The 17,275-nt window shown below is 40.7% G+C and overlaps 1 protein-coding gene across 1 annotated transcript in view; it reads left to right on the forward strand.

Annotated features, from left to right (window-relative positions):
* Positions 1 to 394: 394 nt before the first annotated feature.
* MRC1 (mannose receptor C-type 1) overlaps positions 395 to 17,275 on the forward strand; it is a 106,854-nt gene continuing 89,973 nt past the window's right edge. The window contains exons 1-3 of the mRNA XM_080812401.1: positions 395 to 566; positions 12,778 to 13,179; positions 16,869 to 17,042. Of these exons, the coding sequence (XP_080668527.1) occupies positions 506 to 566; positions 12,778 to 13,179; positions 16,869 to 17,042 (637 nt within the window). The 5' untranslated portion in view covers positions 395 to 505. The remainder of the gene's footprint in view (positions 567 to 12,777; positions 13,180 to 16,868; positions 17,043 to 17,275) is intronic.

Raw genomic sequence — 17,275 nt, forward strand, 5'->3', positions numbered from 1 at the left:
AGGGGCCGTTGACTGAGCCGCTTCACTGAGGGAAGCCCAACTTCCGAGGCCAGGTAATGGCCTCCTGCTTGCTTTTCACACAGCCCCTTCTGAGCCAGCCCTGAGCCACGCAGCTGTTTCACTTCTCCCCTTCTCTGCAGGCCAGCCTGGCTCCGCGTTTCTCACCATCACCCTTTCGCCACCCTCCCTTCCTCACCCCTCTCCCACACGTGTCCCTTTCTTCCCTTCCTCTGTGTCTGCTCTTCTCAGAAGTTAGCTTACAAAGCAAAGTTGTAACTTTGAATTCCTGTTTTTCCAACTACCATCATGTGACAGGATATCTCCTTATTGGAGGTTTTCCCTAATTTCAGAAGCCCTTTAAAAGTGAGAGCTTCCTCCACACCTCTTTTCAGCAGGGCAGCTCGGAGAACAGAGTAGGGGAAGGGGTGATTGGGTGCCTGCATTGTTTTGGTTCCTTCCTCCCCCCTCCTCTCCATTAGTGCAAGTGAAGGATAAACTGTGGGACATGAGGCTGTCTCTGCTCCTGGTTTTCTTCCCTCTCGTTCCGGTCGCTGTACAGCTGTTGGGTAAGTTGACCAAAGCAGAAGCTTTCTGACTTGGGGCCTGGGGGAGATGGCACACCTTCCCTTTTGGGTCAAGGTTAATGGATTCCTTTTAATACCGTGGTGAGGAGGAAAGCAAAAGTCCCCTGCACCACCAGGTCTGTGGGGGAAACGGTTTTCCTCCTCTTGGAAGCCGGGAACATGGAGTAGGGAGGCTGCTTCTCAGGCCAGAGGTGCTACCTGGCCCCTGGCCCCACAGAACCCCTGTTTCTTTCTGACTTCTTTCACGTCCCATGGTTCCTTCCCTGTTCTGTTCTTAGAGGCATTTCCTCTGTAGTTTGTGCGTTCTGGTTTTCAATTCACAATATTCCTGTCTAAGCACCAAGAAATATCTTCTGAATGTTTTTGGCCAAAAGGAGGGTGGCACTGCTCTCTTTCTTCATGGTGGGTTTAAGGACAGGGTCATAGATCATCCTCCAAGGACAGATTTCATGAGGTTTTCACAACGCGTCTTTTTCTGTGAACAAACCTTTTAATCATCCATAGATTTTTACAGCTACAAAGTTCATCAGTATTCTAAGTTGTTCAAACTGATTTACACTTGTTTTCTTCCCTTCCCCCCCCACCCCAGAGACTGGTGATTACTCACGAGGAACAGAATCATAGCTTTTCAATTCTCAAAGACATTGTCGAGTCTCCCTTTTCTTTTCTAGTCCTTTAGACTCAGCCTGTTTAACTTCAGAATGAGAGTACCCATTAGAATTTTCATTCCCTTTTGAAATGAGATCGAAGGGATCTCAACTTTGAACTTTGGTTCCTGATCTCTCTTCTTTTCTCCCAAATGAGCACAGGCCATCTGTGTGCATTCTGTTCCAAGGGCACTCCACACTCTCCATGTAACTCTCCCGTGTGGGCGGGACTGGGGCACATCAGTAACACAGAAATGCCCGCCACCAGGAGACTTCCAGAGAGGGTGCTGACCACAGAAAGCATTAAATCGTAATGAGCACTAAGTAGTGGTGATTATATGGGGGCACTTGGGTGACTCAGTCAGTTAAGCATCCGGCTCTTAACCTCAGCTCAGGTCTTAATCTTAGATGGTGAGTTCAAACCTCTTGTTGGGCTCCATGCTGGTGTGGAGCCTACTGGGGAAAAAAGAAAAAAAGAAAAAAAAGAAGTAGAGTGATTACAAAAGGTCAAGTGAAAGACCTCTGCCCTTGCCAGGGAGCTACTTAATTACACTGTGTTTTAGATTCCCTGTTTATGAAATGGGGGGCATAATGTTACCTGCACCACGTTTTTGCAAGGATTTAATGAGTTACAACATGGAAAATGTTTAGAACATAGTCTGGCCCATAGGAAGGCTTCCCAAGTGCTAGCTGTTAAAAGTAGTGACTTCTGCGTGCCTGGGTGGCTCAGTGGGTTAAGTCTCCGCCTTGGGCTCGGGTCATGATCTCAGGGTCCTGGGATCGAGTCCCACATCGGGCTCTCTGCTCGGCAGGGAGCCTGCTTCCTCCACGCTCTCTCTCTGTCTACTTGTGATCTCTTTCTGTCAAAAAAATAAATAGAATCTGTTAAAAAAAAAAAAAAGTAGTGACTTCTTGTTCCCGCAGCAGTAACAAATTATCCAATAAAAGCAATATACTAAGCATTTAAAGGAGAGATTTCCCAAGGAACCGTGCTGAGGTTCCAGGAGACTGAAAAGATATTTTGCCTTATTGCTGGCTACAAAGCATATCTCTCAATGAGTAGGGGGTGCTGGAGGAGGAGATGCTTAACGCAACTGGGAGAAGACCACAGGCTGGGGTTAGACATTAACACAGTGTTTGTCTTGCTAGTCTGTCTTGCGGCAGGGACTTAATGTATGCTTCAGGGCCCCAAAGGTTAAAACTAAGACCAGTGAAAATCTAAGAGTTGTGCTGTCTTAGATAGGATAGTCTGCTTAGGAGTGAGTTCGCTGTCACTGAAGGTCTTCAAACAGAATGTCAATGAACAGTTCAAGGGCTCTGTATGCGACCTGGATTCTAACCCAGGCAGTCCAATAGAAACATCATTGGTTAAATTATGTAGCCATGCTAAAAAAAGTAAAAAGAAACAGGTGACATTGATTCTTATGAATATATTTTATTTAATGCAATATATCCAAAATATTTTCAGTGAAGATCACTAATATCACCTGATCATTTTATCAGGATAAAATATATGGGGATATTTTTATATTGATTTTTTTAAAACATTAAATTTTCAAAATCCAGTATGTATTTTGTACTTAGAGCACCTTTCAATTCAGACTGGCCTCATTTCGAGTGTACAATAGACCCTCAGGGCTGATGGCCACCATATTGGGCAGCATAGGTGCTAATTTTCTTTAAACTGACTCAATGTTTTGGGGCAAGAAATGTTTCTCAATTTGCTTAGGAAAGTTTCCCTCCTTGAGACAGCAGGATGCCTTGCTCTGATGAATGTCTTCCTCTTCTTAGGCACAAATATGGGGGAAGCAGGGAGGTGCTAAAGATGTGTTTACTCAGAGAATTTGAAAAAAAAAAAAATGGGTAAGAGAGCCCCTTCCAAGTTTTTTTCTCTAACTCGAAAGCCTATAATTCTGATTTTACCTTTTCTTGGTTCACACAGCACATGGACAGAGGTTAGTTACTGCTTCATAATAAAGCAGTAGAACCAAGGGTATTTGAGTTCCCATACCCCTTCCACCAGCTGCCCTGGGTCCTAACCCATGAAGAAAACCCACAGAAAGGTCTCCTTACATTCTGTGGTTTATTTATTTATTTATTTATTTTAAACTCAGAACACTTTCTCCTACCTCCCGTAGTGCATCCTGCCATCATCAATGCTGGGAGTACCCACGTCATACCTCGAGGGGCCAGGAGCCCAAGCTTAAGCGGGGGGTGGGGGAGGGTGGTACACGGAGTTCTTCTGCTTCTCTTGCCCTGCTATCTGTTAGCAGGAAGAGTTGCATTCAGCACTAATGTTTAGATCTCAGTGGGGATATAGTCATGGTAGTGGTATAGTAAGAGATGTTCAGACACAGAGGTTAGACCTCAGCTGAGAACTTTAGCTTAAAATGGAATGGCTTAGCTTATCAGCAATGGTGTATTAGTAAACTTAACAATCGATTCTCAGAGAAGAGGGAAAAAAGACCTGATTTGTGGCATTTAGTGATTTCCATGGTGTAAGATTCCTGCTATGGTTGATTTCAAACTACAAATGCTATGTCACGGGAGGCAGAGTTGGAAAAGATGCCAACAATAGGACCTCACTAGCCAATGAGTGTAAAACAAATACAGTGAATGTGATCCCTGGCTCAGTCTCATGCAGCATCCAACCTCTGTGTTTTATAGGTAAGAAAATTGAAGTCCTGACAGATCTTTCCAGAGTCCCACAACTAGTTAATGGCACAACCTATTTAGTGCTTAGGAGTCCTGACTCCCAAAGGAGTATTCTTTCTATTAAAGAGAAGCGATGTGTTTTCTTGCTGAATGAGTGATTGGTTAATACCAATCTAGAATTCTTCAAGAAACAATTCCCCACTGCCATTCCCTTTGTCATTTTAATTTTCATGAAATTTTCCTTATGATATTTCTATTTTTCTTTATTTCTAGTCTCTTCATTTCTTCCTTTACATATGACTTCTTTTAGAGACCAGATTTAAGACACACTTTATCTAAAGTTACTGAGCAAAACCAAGTTCTTGTCATTGTTTTTTTTTCCTCCATTGTTCTTATATTTGTCTATTTTTCCTGTTATTGTTCCAAACTTCATCTGACTTTTCTGAAATTGAAAAATGGAGTTCTCCATATGTAGGATATTGCGGTTAATGGTTGGATGACACTTGCTTTGCTACATGACAATTCAGCGCCTTATGAGGACGCTGAACTTAATTTCTCAGTAGGAGGAGTCAATTTTTCAGTAGGAGGAGTCATCGTTGGTTAAATGTGAACTTTACAGGGTCCTATGTGCTCAACCTCAGTTAAAGACAAAAACCCTTGCCCTCAAAAGGGAGCTAGAGTCCATAGGCATCCTTCAACACTCAGATCTGGCCTCTGGGACTGGAAGGCAAGCAGCTAAGGGAGAACTAAGAAGTCACAGAGGCCACAAGAGGAGTGGAACAAAAGGAAAGTAGCTTCTGAAGTTGCATATTTCCATAGCTGAGAGGGAGTCAAACTGATGTCGAAAGGAGAACACTAATGTCCTCTTGCCTCTTGGCCACCATCAAGCATTGTTGGATGGAAACATCATGTGGTTAGTTTGGGCCATAGAGGAGACTAGTAGAAATCAGTCAGAACACAAATGAGAGTGAAGGTGGTAAGAAAGCAAGGACCCTTTCAAAAAGAATTGAAACTGACATTGGAAGGAGAAAGCAATCTAAGACAAATTTGTCCACTTACAAACCAAGTTAAAGTCACAAAGCACGTTCAGATCCCTCGTTCCATTCATTAATCATTTTCAGATCCTTCACAATAGCCCCATGAGGTAAGATGGGTAGGTGTTACTGCCCACCTTTTACCACAAGAGAAAACAGGTTCAGAAGTCAGCTAGCCACTAAGGACCAGAGCTGATTCTTGACTATTTCCTTCTGGCTCTTGACGCTACGAATTTGACAGCTGGAGTGTGTTGACAAGGAAAGACATAAAATGTGCTCAAAACAACAGTATTTCAAAAAAGGACTTAGTCCCTCTATTTGTATCAACTGTTTAGACTTTTCACTTAGGGAGAGGTAGGAGGGCATTAACCCCGCAATATTTACTGTATGCAAAATGATATGCTGGGTTTTTTACATAAATTATCTCATTCAGAAATTCATAGCAAGTCTATCATGGAACATTATTATCCCTATTTTACAGATGAGGAAATCAAGGCAAGAATGGTTAATTTAACTGAGCAACACAACTAGCGAATGGTGGAGGCAGAATCTGATCACAAGTTTGCTGACCCCAAAGAATGCACTTTTCTCTACTACATCACTTGTCTATTGAGTTTGGAAACTCTGGAGTCTCCATCATCTCTGCTCTTCTGTTCCTTTCTCTGGGCTGCTGCAACAGCTCTATTTTCTCTAGTCTCATCCTCTTTTCAACCATTTCATGCTGTCTTCAAGACTGATTTTCCCAAGTTAATGATAATACTTAACATGGATATAGTAATTTCCACACGTCAGGAACTGCTCTCAGCCCTTTCTTTAGAAGATCTCATTGGATCCTTACAACAACCAGCAGGTTCTATTATTTCCCCCTCATTTTTCAGATGGAGAAAAGGAAGCACAGAGTGGTTTAGAAACTTGACCAAAGTCCTATAGCCAGTGAGCATCAGAGCTCTGATTATGACATGGTCATATGGACGTGATACGTAAAGACTAATTAATTAGCATGACTGTGAGGGGAAGAAGAAAGAAGAAAGAGTGGTGTAGGTTCAAAACCTGCAGATTTTGCTTGTTTGTCCTAGGATTGGGGGAGGGCCTGGCAATCTGAGGTTGAAGATCTAGGAGAGAAAGAAAGGAAGAGAACAAGTTGAGAGGCAGAAGGGGGTAGCATCCAGGACTCAGGTGAAGAGATCAGCATACTGAGGGTGACCTGCTGAGACGAGAGTGAACAAAATCAGGAAGGGTGTAGCTATTCATATCTTTAGGAAGTGACACAGGAAGTTGGAGAAATTTCTTACTCCTGCCCTCACCTTTCTCCTGAGGTCAAAACCCATATTGGATTCACCCTTGTACCTCCCCAAATGGCCAAATGCAGTGACTTAAAGTATTAGGTTCTCTGAAGATTTGGTGAATAAATGAAGGATCAGAGTGAAAACTAAAATTACTCAATTTTTCCTTTATTCTTTTATTTGATATTGCCACACTGAACACTGTGATCCTTAGTCTGGCCCCTGCCCCCAGCACTTGGCTTAGTTTTTTTGCATGTACTTGGTGTATGATAAAGATCTGCTTTTCACTTAACCTTGGTCCTTGTTGGACACCTCTGTAGGTTTTACCTTCATTTACTGAGGCTTTAGGGACAGATTTCTTGGTTTGGGTTGTTTAAGACACTATCTCTGATGGTGATCGGCGTGAAGTCGTTCATATGGGAAACAGTCCCAGGAAACACTGGCAGAGGAGTGGGGAGGTGAGATGGGAAGGGAAGGAGCTGATGGCCACTGTGGACAGCTGGAGTTCAGCCCCTGCTGGGGTGCTCTGGGTGATAAGGCAGACTATATCATCCCACCCAATATGCCAGGGATTGGGGTTGTTTCTTCATCAGCTGCTATTAGCCACTGGTGAAGAGCTCCTCCCGGGGGCCTTCATTCTCCAACCCTTCTTGCCTTCATAGCATGTGGGGATGGGGGCCTCTGATGCACCCCAGGCCCAGAGATGCTGTGCTGACATTGAGGAGTGGGGCTTGCATGCACTGAAATGGCGAAAGGCGAGAAGAAATAAGTAGAGTTCTGGCAGCGCCTGCTACAAAATATCCAATTATTTTCCTCGTATCCAGTTTCTCTATCTTGCAAAAGATCGTTTTTCATGTTTGCAAGTCAGGATTTCATTTATCGATAGTAAGGAAAGACTACAAATGTATAAGGAAATAGAGCATATAATAGTTCTGTCTCTAGAGGTCAAATTTAATAATCTAATTTTCTTTGCTAGTCAATTTAGAAATTTCAGTATTTGCTTGATGTTATGGAAAAATGTAAGACTGTTAAAACATGCTTAAAAGAATATTCGCCTTCATGGGGTGCCTGGGTGGCTCAGTTGGTTAGGTGTCTGACTCTTAATCTAAGCTCGGGTCTTGATCTCGGGTTGTGGGTTTGGGCCCTGCATTGGGCTCCTTGCTGGGTGTGGAATGTATTTAAAAAAGAAATAATATTCACACTTATGTTATTGGTTACCTGGTCTTCACTCATTTTGACATGAGATATGGAACTGAAACTTATTATCATTGCTTCTTTCCTGCATGTATTTTGACCTTTGAGGTTTCTGCCTTTGAATTAGCTACAGGCAGTACGAGCTCAGTGGGGCACAGAAGTTGTCTTTGGTTTGTCCTTACAATGTCACCCGCACAGTGCCGGGTACATATTTATCGAAAAATTAATATGAGGGACCCCTGGGTGGCTCAGTCAGTTAAGCATCTGCCTTCATCTCAGGTCACGATCCCAGGGTCCTGAGAGTGAGCCCCATGTTAGGCTCCCTGCTCAGCAGGGAGTCTTCTTCTTCCTCTCCTTCTGATTGTTGCTCTCTCTGTTTGTGCTCTCCCTCACTCTGTTTCTCTGTGTGTCAAATAAATAAAATCTTCAAAAAAATAAAAAAAATTAATTTGAGATGAGGAAGATAAAGATGAAAGCTGGGTCTCTTCAATTCTGTAAATATATTTCTTTTTTTTTTTTTTAAAGATTTTATTTATTTATTTATTTGACAGAGAGAGATCACAAGTAGGCAGAGAGACAAGCAGAGAGAGAGAGAGGAGGAAGCAGGCTCCCTGCTGAGCAGAAAACCAGATGCGGGGCTCGATCCCAGGACCCTGGGATCATGACCTAAGCTGAAGGCAGAGGCTTTAACCCACTGAGCCACCCAGGCGCCCCCAATTCTATAAATATATTTCTGATGTGTATTTAAAAAGCAGAAAGAAAAACACACATTCAATCCCATAATTGAGATGGCAGAGAAAGGAATATAACAATTCTACTGTCCTCATTTGTTAGCTTTGTGCTGTTTCTATTATAATTACATAACTAGTATAGACAGAGAACAGAATGTTTATATATATAAAACATTGGTATAGTTAATAGTGGCAAAAAAATACCACAAGGTATCTTTTGGTCAAGGTCTTGACTCCATTTAGAGCAAGAAACTGCACAGAGCAACTGCACAGAGACCATGATAAAAGGAAAACTCCATGTTGATTAGTAGGGGAGAGGAATAATGGATTATTGTGGAATCATAAAGTGATAATGTTACATTTCCTTATATTGTCTAGCAAAGACAATATCAAACTTGCCCTGCTCCCTAATGTCAAAAATAAATAAAGGAAACCAGAATAGATAGGGTTGAATTGAAATAGAAACTTTTCATTTCCAAGTACTCCTTGTATAAACAATTTATGAATTGTTCTTTGGTAAAAATAAACTTTCAGGAGAAGAAGTAACATGAAATATACTAATCACCATTCATCAGTTATTAAATAAACTAATGTATCTGAATTATTAGTCAAGATGCTTCAGATTAAACTTATGTTCTTTCATTCATTCAACTAATATTTGTGGACAGAATATTTTGCTCCAAAAAGAGATGATACAGTCCTGAATCAGAAAGATTAAGTCTTTCTACTTGTGGGATTTACATTCCAGTAAAAGGACATGGACAAAACATAACTAAATGATTTTTTAAAAAGAGTCTATTTTAAGATGGTTATGAACGTTGTATAGAAAAAGAGCAAAATTTGGATCATCTGCTCACTAAGGACTTGACGCTTGAGCTGGGACCTTAAAGAGCATCCAAAGAAGAGGGAACTTGAACTATGAAGTTTCTCAAGTGGAAAGGAAGGGTTTGAGGAACAGAAAGGTCTTGCGGCTGGAAGGTGGTGGGTAAGAGCAGGGACAGGATCATGTCCTCCCTAGGGAGCTAGGATGTGGAGGTTGACATTTTTCTCTTGTGTACAAAAGCACACTCTTAAAGGATTTAAAATTTTGGGAAAATACAGTTAAAAACAAAATCTCTTCCCAACTTAGAAAACCTCCCATCAAGGTAGAAGAAAAAGAAAACAATTTTGTGGTAGAATAAGCACTCAACCAGAATGGGATGCATATCACAGGTCATCTGCTAAAACAAAGAAATCTGACTCTTTTATATAGTTAAGTGGAAACAACCCATTACATTAGGGAGGTGCTGCAATTTGGAGTCAGCTGGCAAATTAGGCCCATCTCACCCAGGAAGCTGGGAGATCAAGAGTTATCTTCTTTGATGCTTGCATTTCAAAGAAAGGAAGACCAGAGTGAAACTATCCTGGCTTGGTCTAGTGTGTTGGCCATAGTGAAAGAGAGAAAAGAATGGATTGTCAAGGTTCTCCAGAAAAATAGAACCAATAGGGTATGTAAGTGTGTTTATATGTGTGTGTATCCCTATGTCTGTCTGTCTGTCTGTCTGTCTATCTATCCATCCATGTATCCCTCCTCTATCAGTCATCTTCTGTCTCTCTTTTGGGAGATATTAAAGGAACTGGCTCATGGAGTTGTGAAGGCTGGTGAGTCCCAAATCTACAGGGGTAGACTGGCAGGCTGGAAACTCAAGAAAGAATTGATATTGTAGCTCAAGTCCAAAGGCAGTCTGGAGGTAGAGATTTTTCCTCTTTAGGGACCTCTGTCTGTTATCTCTAAAGACCTTCAACTGACTGGATGAGGCCCACCCACAGTACAGAGGATAATGTCCTTAAAGTTGACTGATTCAAACGTTAATCTTATCAAATAAACAAACGAACAAACAAACACAGCAACAGCCAGACTGCTATTTGACCAAATATCTGGGTACTGTGACCTAGCCAGGCTGACACATAAAATTGTCACAGTATATTTTTGGGTAGAGCCAGTAGATTCTGCTTTTGTTCTAGAAAGTGAAGGACAGCTTGGTATCCAGGATGTCCTAGGTTTTTGGCTTATGGATATGAGTGGATGATGTCACCATTAATGAAAAACAGAAGATTGGATGTTTGCTCATTAAACGCCGTGATATTTAGAGAAAAATTAAGATGGAACTACAGATGAAAATGAAGTACATGAAATGAAAGTCAAATAAGTATACAAATCTCCAAAGGAAGAACACTATTTGTGCATGAAAACTTTCAAGCACCTTACCTTAAATGGCTGGTGACCAACCGGTTGTATGACTGAATATGGGTGATGAACAAATGTTGGCTGTTCAGTGATGCTGACATATGTTGTGGAAGATATTACTGTTGATGAGATGTTACTAAGCAAAACTATCTAAAAAGTGGAAGATAAGTCTAAATAGGAAAACAATTGGCAGAATAGCAAACAAATTGAACATAAAGGGCCATATAGTTGAGTCTACAGATCTATGTGACAAAATTTTCAGACTTCACTACCATTTTAGATTAGAAGAGCCTAGATGTACATTTACGTGAGGTAAATGATCATAGCGATTGGGGTTTTTTATTTTTTTTTTACTTTTTGTTTTCCTATCTCCTGTTTTATTATGATCAAGACAGCATATTATTAATATTTTGATTGTATTGCCAATGCAGAAAGTTACTCATCTTGTCACACGAGGACATAAGCAGCCACAAGATGAGATCAAGTCTGGGAAGGAGTTCAGCTAGATGGGAGGGGCTCCGGCGGGACATTGCCTGCTCAGTTGACAGTTGTCAACTCCAGAGACGCCAACAGAAGCAGGTGTTATGAGTTGAGACTCTATTGAGTCCCAATTCCAAGAAATCAAACCAAGAGAAATGAGAACCCCATTCCGAGGAAGCCCGGCTAAGGTTCAAAGTAGCACCAAATTAGGAACCCAGATAGGTTAGAGGCAGGATGTCTCTAGCAAGTGTGGGACAAGAGCCGATGCAGGAGCAGGGCAGGGAAAAATAATCTTTGAAGGCACAGAATTGTGCCCTAAATTAATGGTGCAAGAACTGATCTCAGAACGTAATGGTGCTAACCTTACAGGGGTGTTGAGGACAGTAAGTAGAATACGGCTTGGGAAAATGTTTTGTAAATGGTGAAGGACTCTGCTGTGGTACCTTAATGACTTAGTTATATTTCACTGGGATGCTTTGATTTAAAATAATGAGCTAATTACTCAGACCCTCAAATATCTGAAATTCTACCAGCTCATTTTGAAAGAACACTTGTGTAAAAGGAATTCAGTAAATCTTTAGAAGTAATATTTGATATTTATGTCATAAAATGAAGTCAGTTCTTTTCATTTGTCTATTCTTAAAAAAAAAAACAAAAAGGAAAAACCTTTACATGAATTCTGTTTTAAGGGGAAAAAATATGCTTACCAGATCCTTTTCTTTTTTTCTTCCTTCCTTCCTTCCTTCCTTCCTTTCTTTCTTTCTTTCTCCCTTCCTTCCTTTCTTTCTTTCTTTTGGCAAGAGGAAGTTCAGTTTTGCCAGCTAGCAGCTACGTGCTCCAAGTATAAGCCATCTACACATATTTATTTAAATTACCAGCCCCAAATTATAATTATAAAACAACACTGTTATTTGTAGTTATTGTCAAAAATATTACCACAAATGAAATAAAAACATATTTATTTAATCTTTACTGTGAACTTGACAAATTAGTACACTTATAAGTACATTTTTATATCTTTTTGTTATACAAAGTCTAGCATGAGCATGCCAATGAAATGAAAGTTAAAATTATATAAAAGATACGAACTTATAGATCTAGATGCTACACTATTAAGTTATCTATTGTTGCAAGGGAAAACAGAACAAAACAAAACACTTCTCTAGTAGGGCTCTCCAGAAAGCATTTAGTTCAAAGATTTGCCGAACATAAGGGTAAAAGTTCCTAAAATAAAACTATCTTTTAAGTTACAAAAAACCTCACCAATATTATAATTAGAATAATTATGTATGAGCTTCCTCTATCTCAAAGAGAGTAGGAATGAATCAGATTTCAAAATTCTATTCCAGGGTACACATATATCTAATTCTACAGCTTACTGTATTCATATCTAAATTTTCTTTTTTTTTTTAAGATTTTATTTATTTGTTTGCCGGAGAGAGAGCAAGAGAGCGTGAGAGTACAAGCAGGGGGAGCAGCAGGCAGAGGGAGAAGCAGGCTCCCCACTGAGCAGGGAGCCCGACATGGGGCTCAATCCCAGGACCCTGGATCATGACCTGAGCTGAAGGCAGATGCTTAACCATTGAGCCACCCAGGCGTCCCTCATATCCAAATTTTCTTTACTCAGATGGTTATTATTTCTTTCTCTGTTCTCGACCTTTTATGTTTACTACACTACAATTTGTGTGCATTTAAGACAGGCCTTTTGTAATGGTCCCATAATGAACTAGGATGTCTTAAGGATTTCTGGCCAGTTGCTGGGGCCTCCTGGGAAGAGGCCCCTCATCCCCTTCTCTATCTCCAGTCTCAAGGACATCCCCCTTTCTCCTGGGATCATAAGTTTTCTGGAAATGGAAACATTGGGAATTTTGACCAAAAATATTCTTTGTCACATGTATCCACTTAAACATCTTTTCTTATTCTTTTTTTCTTTTTTAAACAGACACTAAGCAATTTTTAATGTATAATGAAGATCACAAGCGCTGTGTGGAAGCATTAAGTCCCAGTGCAGTGCAAACAGCGGTTTGCAACCAAGACAATGAAGCACAGAAATTCCGATGGGTGTCTGAATCCCGGCTTATGAGTGTTGCTTTTAAATTATGTTTGGGGGTACCATCAAAAACGGACTGGGTGGCTGTCACTCTGTATGCCTGTGACCCGAAGAGCGAACTTCAGAAATGGGAGTGCAAAAATGACACACTTTTGGGGATCAAGGGAGAAGATTTATTTTTTAATTATGGCAATAAACAAGAAAAGAATATTATGCTTTACAAGGGTTCCGGTTTATGGAGCAGATGGAAAATCTATGGGACCACAGATGATTTATGCTCTAGAGGTTATGAAGGTAAGAAGCATGGACTATCTTGACTTTCTGTCAAATTTTTCTCATCTTTCTTAGTTGGAACCTAATTCAAGAAAGTAAGAAAGGCTGGGTGGCTCAGTGGGTTAAAGCCTCTGCCTTCAGCTCAGGTCATGGTCCCAGGGTCCTGGGACCGAGCCCCGCATCGGGCTCTCTGCTTGGCGGGGAGCCTGCTTTCTCTTCTCTCTCTCTGCCTACCTCTCTGCCTACTTGTGATCTCTGTCTGTCAAATAAATAAATAAAATCTTAAAAAAAAAGTAAGTATATTCTTGTTTAGTCTGTGCTAGAAATACTCATTCATTATGTTTGTGTTTTAAACCATTCTGTGTGCTATGAGAAAATGACAGTGAATAAATATAGTAAAAAGTACTGAATGATACTTTAGCTGTTTATAATTAATGGAATGAATCTTTTCTCTGTGTGTGTGTGTGTATGTGTGTGTGTGTGTGTTTAATTTCTGCTAAGGCTTTTTTTTAAACTATGGATTATGATTTTTAAAAATGAATTTTCACTCTGGCCTTTGACCAAAAGCCTCCTATTTGACATTATCTGGTTGTAGTGATAAATGAATTTAACCAGATGTCTCTTTTCCTTTGGTTTAAGCTATCTCTAGAGAAATGACCCATGGAAAATCATTCTTTCCCAAGTCAGATTGCCTAAAATGAAATCTTGACATTCCTTGATCTTTTAAGTTTCTCAACGTTTCTCTGTCACCTTATGGGTATTAAAAGACTGTACTAATGAGAAGATTAGAAAGGCTAAGGAATTAGCCTGTAAATTAACATGCAACATAGTCCACTCTTTTAGAAAGTGGTAACACCTGTGGGCCAGAAAGTCATTTTATATGAATTTGGTTCCTTAAGCTGTTGAAGGTTAAATAAAACCAGAGTATTTAGTTTTCTCTTATCTTGGCCAAATTTCATTCTCTGGTGGCTTGACAGAAACAACATAACACAAATAAAACAGAACTGGAAGCCTTTTACAAAGCCTCTTTGTGTCAGATGACGTTTTAACCACATTCCAGGTTTGGACACTTGGTTATTTGGAAGTCTTACCAAGAACGACCTCAAGGTCAGAGGAAGAGATTACCTGTTTCCAAAATTACTCTGTTACTGAGGCTACAAAGATTGGTTGAACCTAGTTGTCATAGCTCATCAGAGCCTGGGAGTTCAGATCTTTGTAAGGCCACAATTTGTCAGCTTTCCATTTTCCTTCTTTATGAAGAGGAGGAAAAATAGGCATTGAATAAGAAAGAGAAGAAGAGTTCAGAAAAAGGCTATCCTGAGGCATTTCTTGAACATAATGAAGGTTTAGAAGTTATAGGGGAAGCAGCCTAAGTAGTATAACCTTACAGGGGAAACTTGATAGAAAACTTTAGCAGGACAAGAGTGAATCAAACTTGACTGAGTCAAATTCCACAGATAGGACAGTAGTCCTAATTGAAGGATTCCAAACAAAGAAGATTGCCATTAAGATGCTGGACTTCTTATTTTATTTAAAAATATTGGGGCGCCTGGGTGGCTCAAAGGGTTAAAGCCTCTGCCTTCAGCTCAGGTCATGATCTCGGAGTCCTGGGATCGAGCCCCACATTGGGCTCTCTGCTCAGCGGGGAGCCTGCTTCCCTTCCTCTCTGTCTGCCTGCCTCTCTGCCTACTTGTGATCTGGCTGTCAAATAAATAAATAAAATCTTTAAAAATATATATGTATACATATATCACTGAAGTTACATAGACCCCACTTCTAATCCCCACCATCCTTTGTGCTCTCCTGATAATTTGAGAAGAATATGCACAGGGTTAGGATGGTGGTTCTCAAACTACATGTTTAAGAATCACCAGGAAATCTTGTCAAAAGTGCAGATACCAAGGTTCCCAAGGACATGGGGGTAGAGGGGAAAAGGTCTAAAAATCTATTGAGTTATTTCTATGAGCACCTGGGTGGTTGGAAGAAGACTGACCACATTTTGCCTGCTCCCCAAATCTCTCTCGGTACTTAAGATTTTTCTGCTAGAAGGTCTAGCACTTCAGAGTGATCTTGGGATCTACTCATCGGGATACACCTTTGATCTGAAGACAACGTAGAGAGGGTCTACGTAGAGTCTGTCTCTCTAAAGAAAACTTGAGGAAGACAACTGGCTGGAGCCAGGGATTATTTTAGAATAATGGACTCAGAATTGCAGCCTTAGCAGGATCTGAGTGTTGTCTGAGAATTTGGACCATAGAGGAAGAAAAATTGACTGCAGTTTCATGACTTGTCAGTGAAGTGGTTGGAATAGAACTTGGTTCTTTAGGCCTCATCAGGACTTTGTTAAATAAGTCAGGTTACTCCTAAAAAGGCCATTTCTGACTGAGAACTATAACCCAGCACTGAAAATTTCTTGGCTAATTTAATGAACAGTACAACTAGCCCTGAGGTGGTCTTAACAGATTTTTTTCATATGAAGGAACAGGAGACCTCGTGATTAATAGGGGTGTAATTATATCTAAATCCAGGATGTTCCTTATACAATATATGATTTGGAAAACTGGTCCTGTAACATGGTGGGACAAAAGCTAGAATTGTATCTTGAAGTTCCTAACAACTAGCTAATTGGTGAAAAAGTGACTTTGTGGTAAATGAAAATAAACCTAACTTGTCAGGAGGACTGGATAAGTACAGTGAGGAAAGAGAAAGGAAAGAGGGTAAGGAACTTAATGTGCATTATGATTTTAATATATGTTAGGTGCTGTGCTGTATGTTTTACAAATGTTATATCATCTAAATTGGATTTTGAGATGTCTTTGGGGGGCTTTTTAAAGTCATAGAATCTAAAAAACTTAATTGAGAAAAGAGTGTTTTTATCCTGGACAAATTTTCTCTGTAGAAGTTTTCCCCAGGGGGTGTCCCTACAGAGACAGAGACACTTAAATATTTTGGAGAATGTGGCTACGGGGGGTGGTATTGTTTTGGTGGAGATTTGAGCTTCTCTAATCCTTTGGCTTCAGCCAAACTACAATCAATGATGGTTTTTTATTTTAGGCAAACCCGGAGATTACCATTTTCTGTCTGAAATCGGTTTTAAGAAAGACAAATATTGACTGTCAATGGTATCCAATGGTTTTGAGTGCTTTCTTTCCATGATGTGGATTAGAGAGTTACATCCAAATTCTGACCCTTTCTCATAGTCCTTGTTGAGGGACTCCAGGAGAGGCTGGCTTGACAGGAAGTGGTGGTTGGCGGGGGGGGGGGGGGGGGCGGCAGGGGGGGCATTTAACTTTCAGTTAAGTGTTTGAGTTACACAGCTGTAACGCTATTTTTCCATCTAGAGAGTCATTCATTCTGTAAGTCCAAGCAAGAGGAAGAATGCCTTCTTCTCTGTTTTGGGAGAAATGCAGAAGTCAAGGCAGGTGTCAATAGAACTTACTACTTTTGCCTCACATGAAGAGAGAGGAAAATCTGTCCTAAAAGACAGCAGACATGAGGTGGTACTAGAGTTGTTCCTAATACAGGATGCTGTGTGTATTCAGCAAAAGATGGGGTAGAGAGAGAAGGCAGAGAGAAATGAATTCCCCATGTGGGGACATCCAATGTGGTCAGAGAAGGAAGACCGCATTCTTTCAGCATCCTTCTTATTGGAAAGCCATAGGTCAGAAGATTGACTGACATTGTAAGTGTGATCAATGTATCTCTTCTAGACATGTACACGCTGCTGGGCAATGCCAATGGGGCAACGTGTGCCTTTCCATTCAAGTTTGAAAACAAGTGGTATGCGGATTGCACAAGTGCTGGGCGATCGGACGGATGGCTCTGGTGTGGGACCACAGCAGACTATGACACGGACAAGCTATTTGGATATTGTCCCTTGAAATGTAAGTAACGTTATCACCAAGAAAAGTTTGCCACATTTAGTACAGCAGCGTGGCGAAAGACCTTGTGTTTATTGAGACCATTTTCCCCCTCAAAGTTATTTCTCATTTATTGACTTGTCACACTCTACCACAACCCTGGGCAGATGTCATGGTCCCACTCTATAATGGAGCAGCTGATCCATATCGGCTGGAGCCCAGACACAGGTTTTCTGACCCTCGGCCCTATGCTGCAT

This window comes from Martes martes (assembly GCF_963455335.1).
Source record: "Martes martes genome assembly, chromosome: 8".
NCBI lineage: Eukaryota > Metazoa > Chordata > Mammalia > Carnivora > Mustelidae > Martes > Martes martes.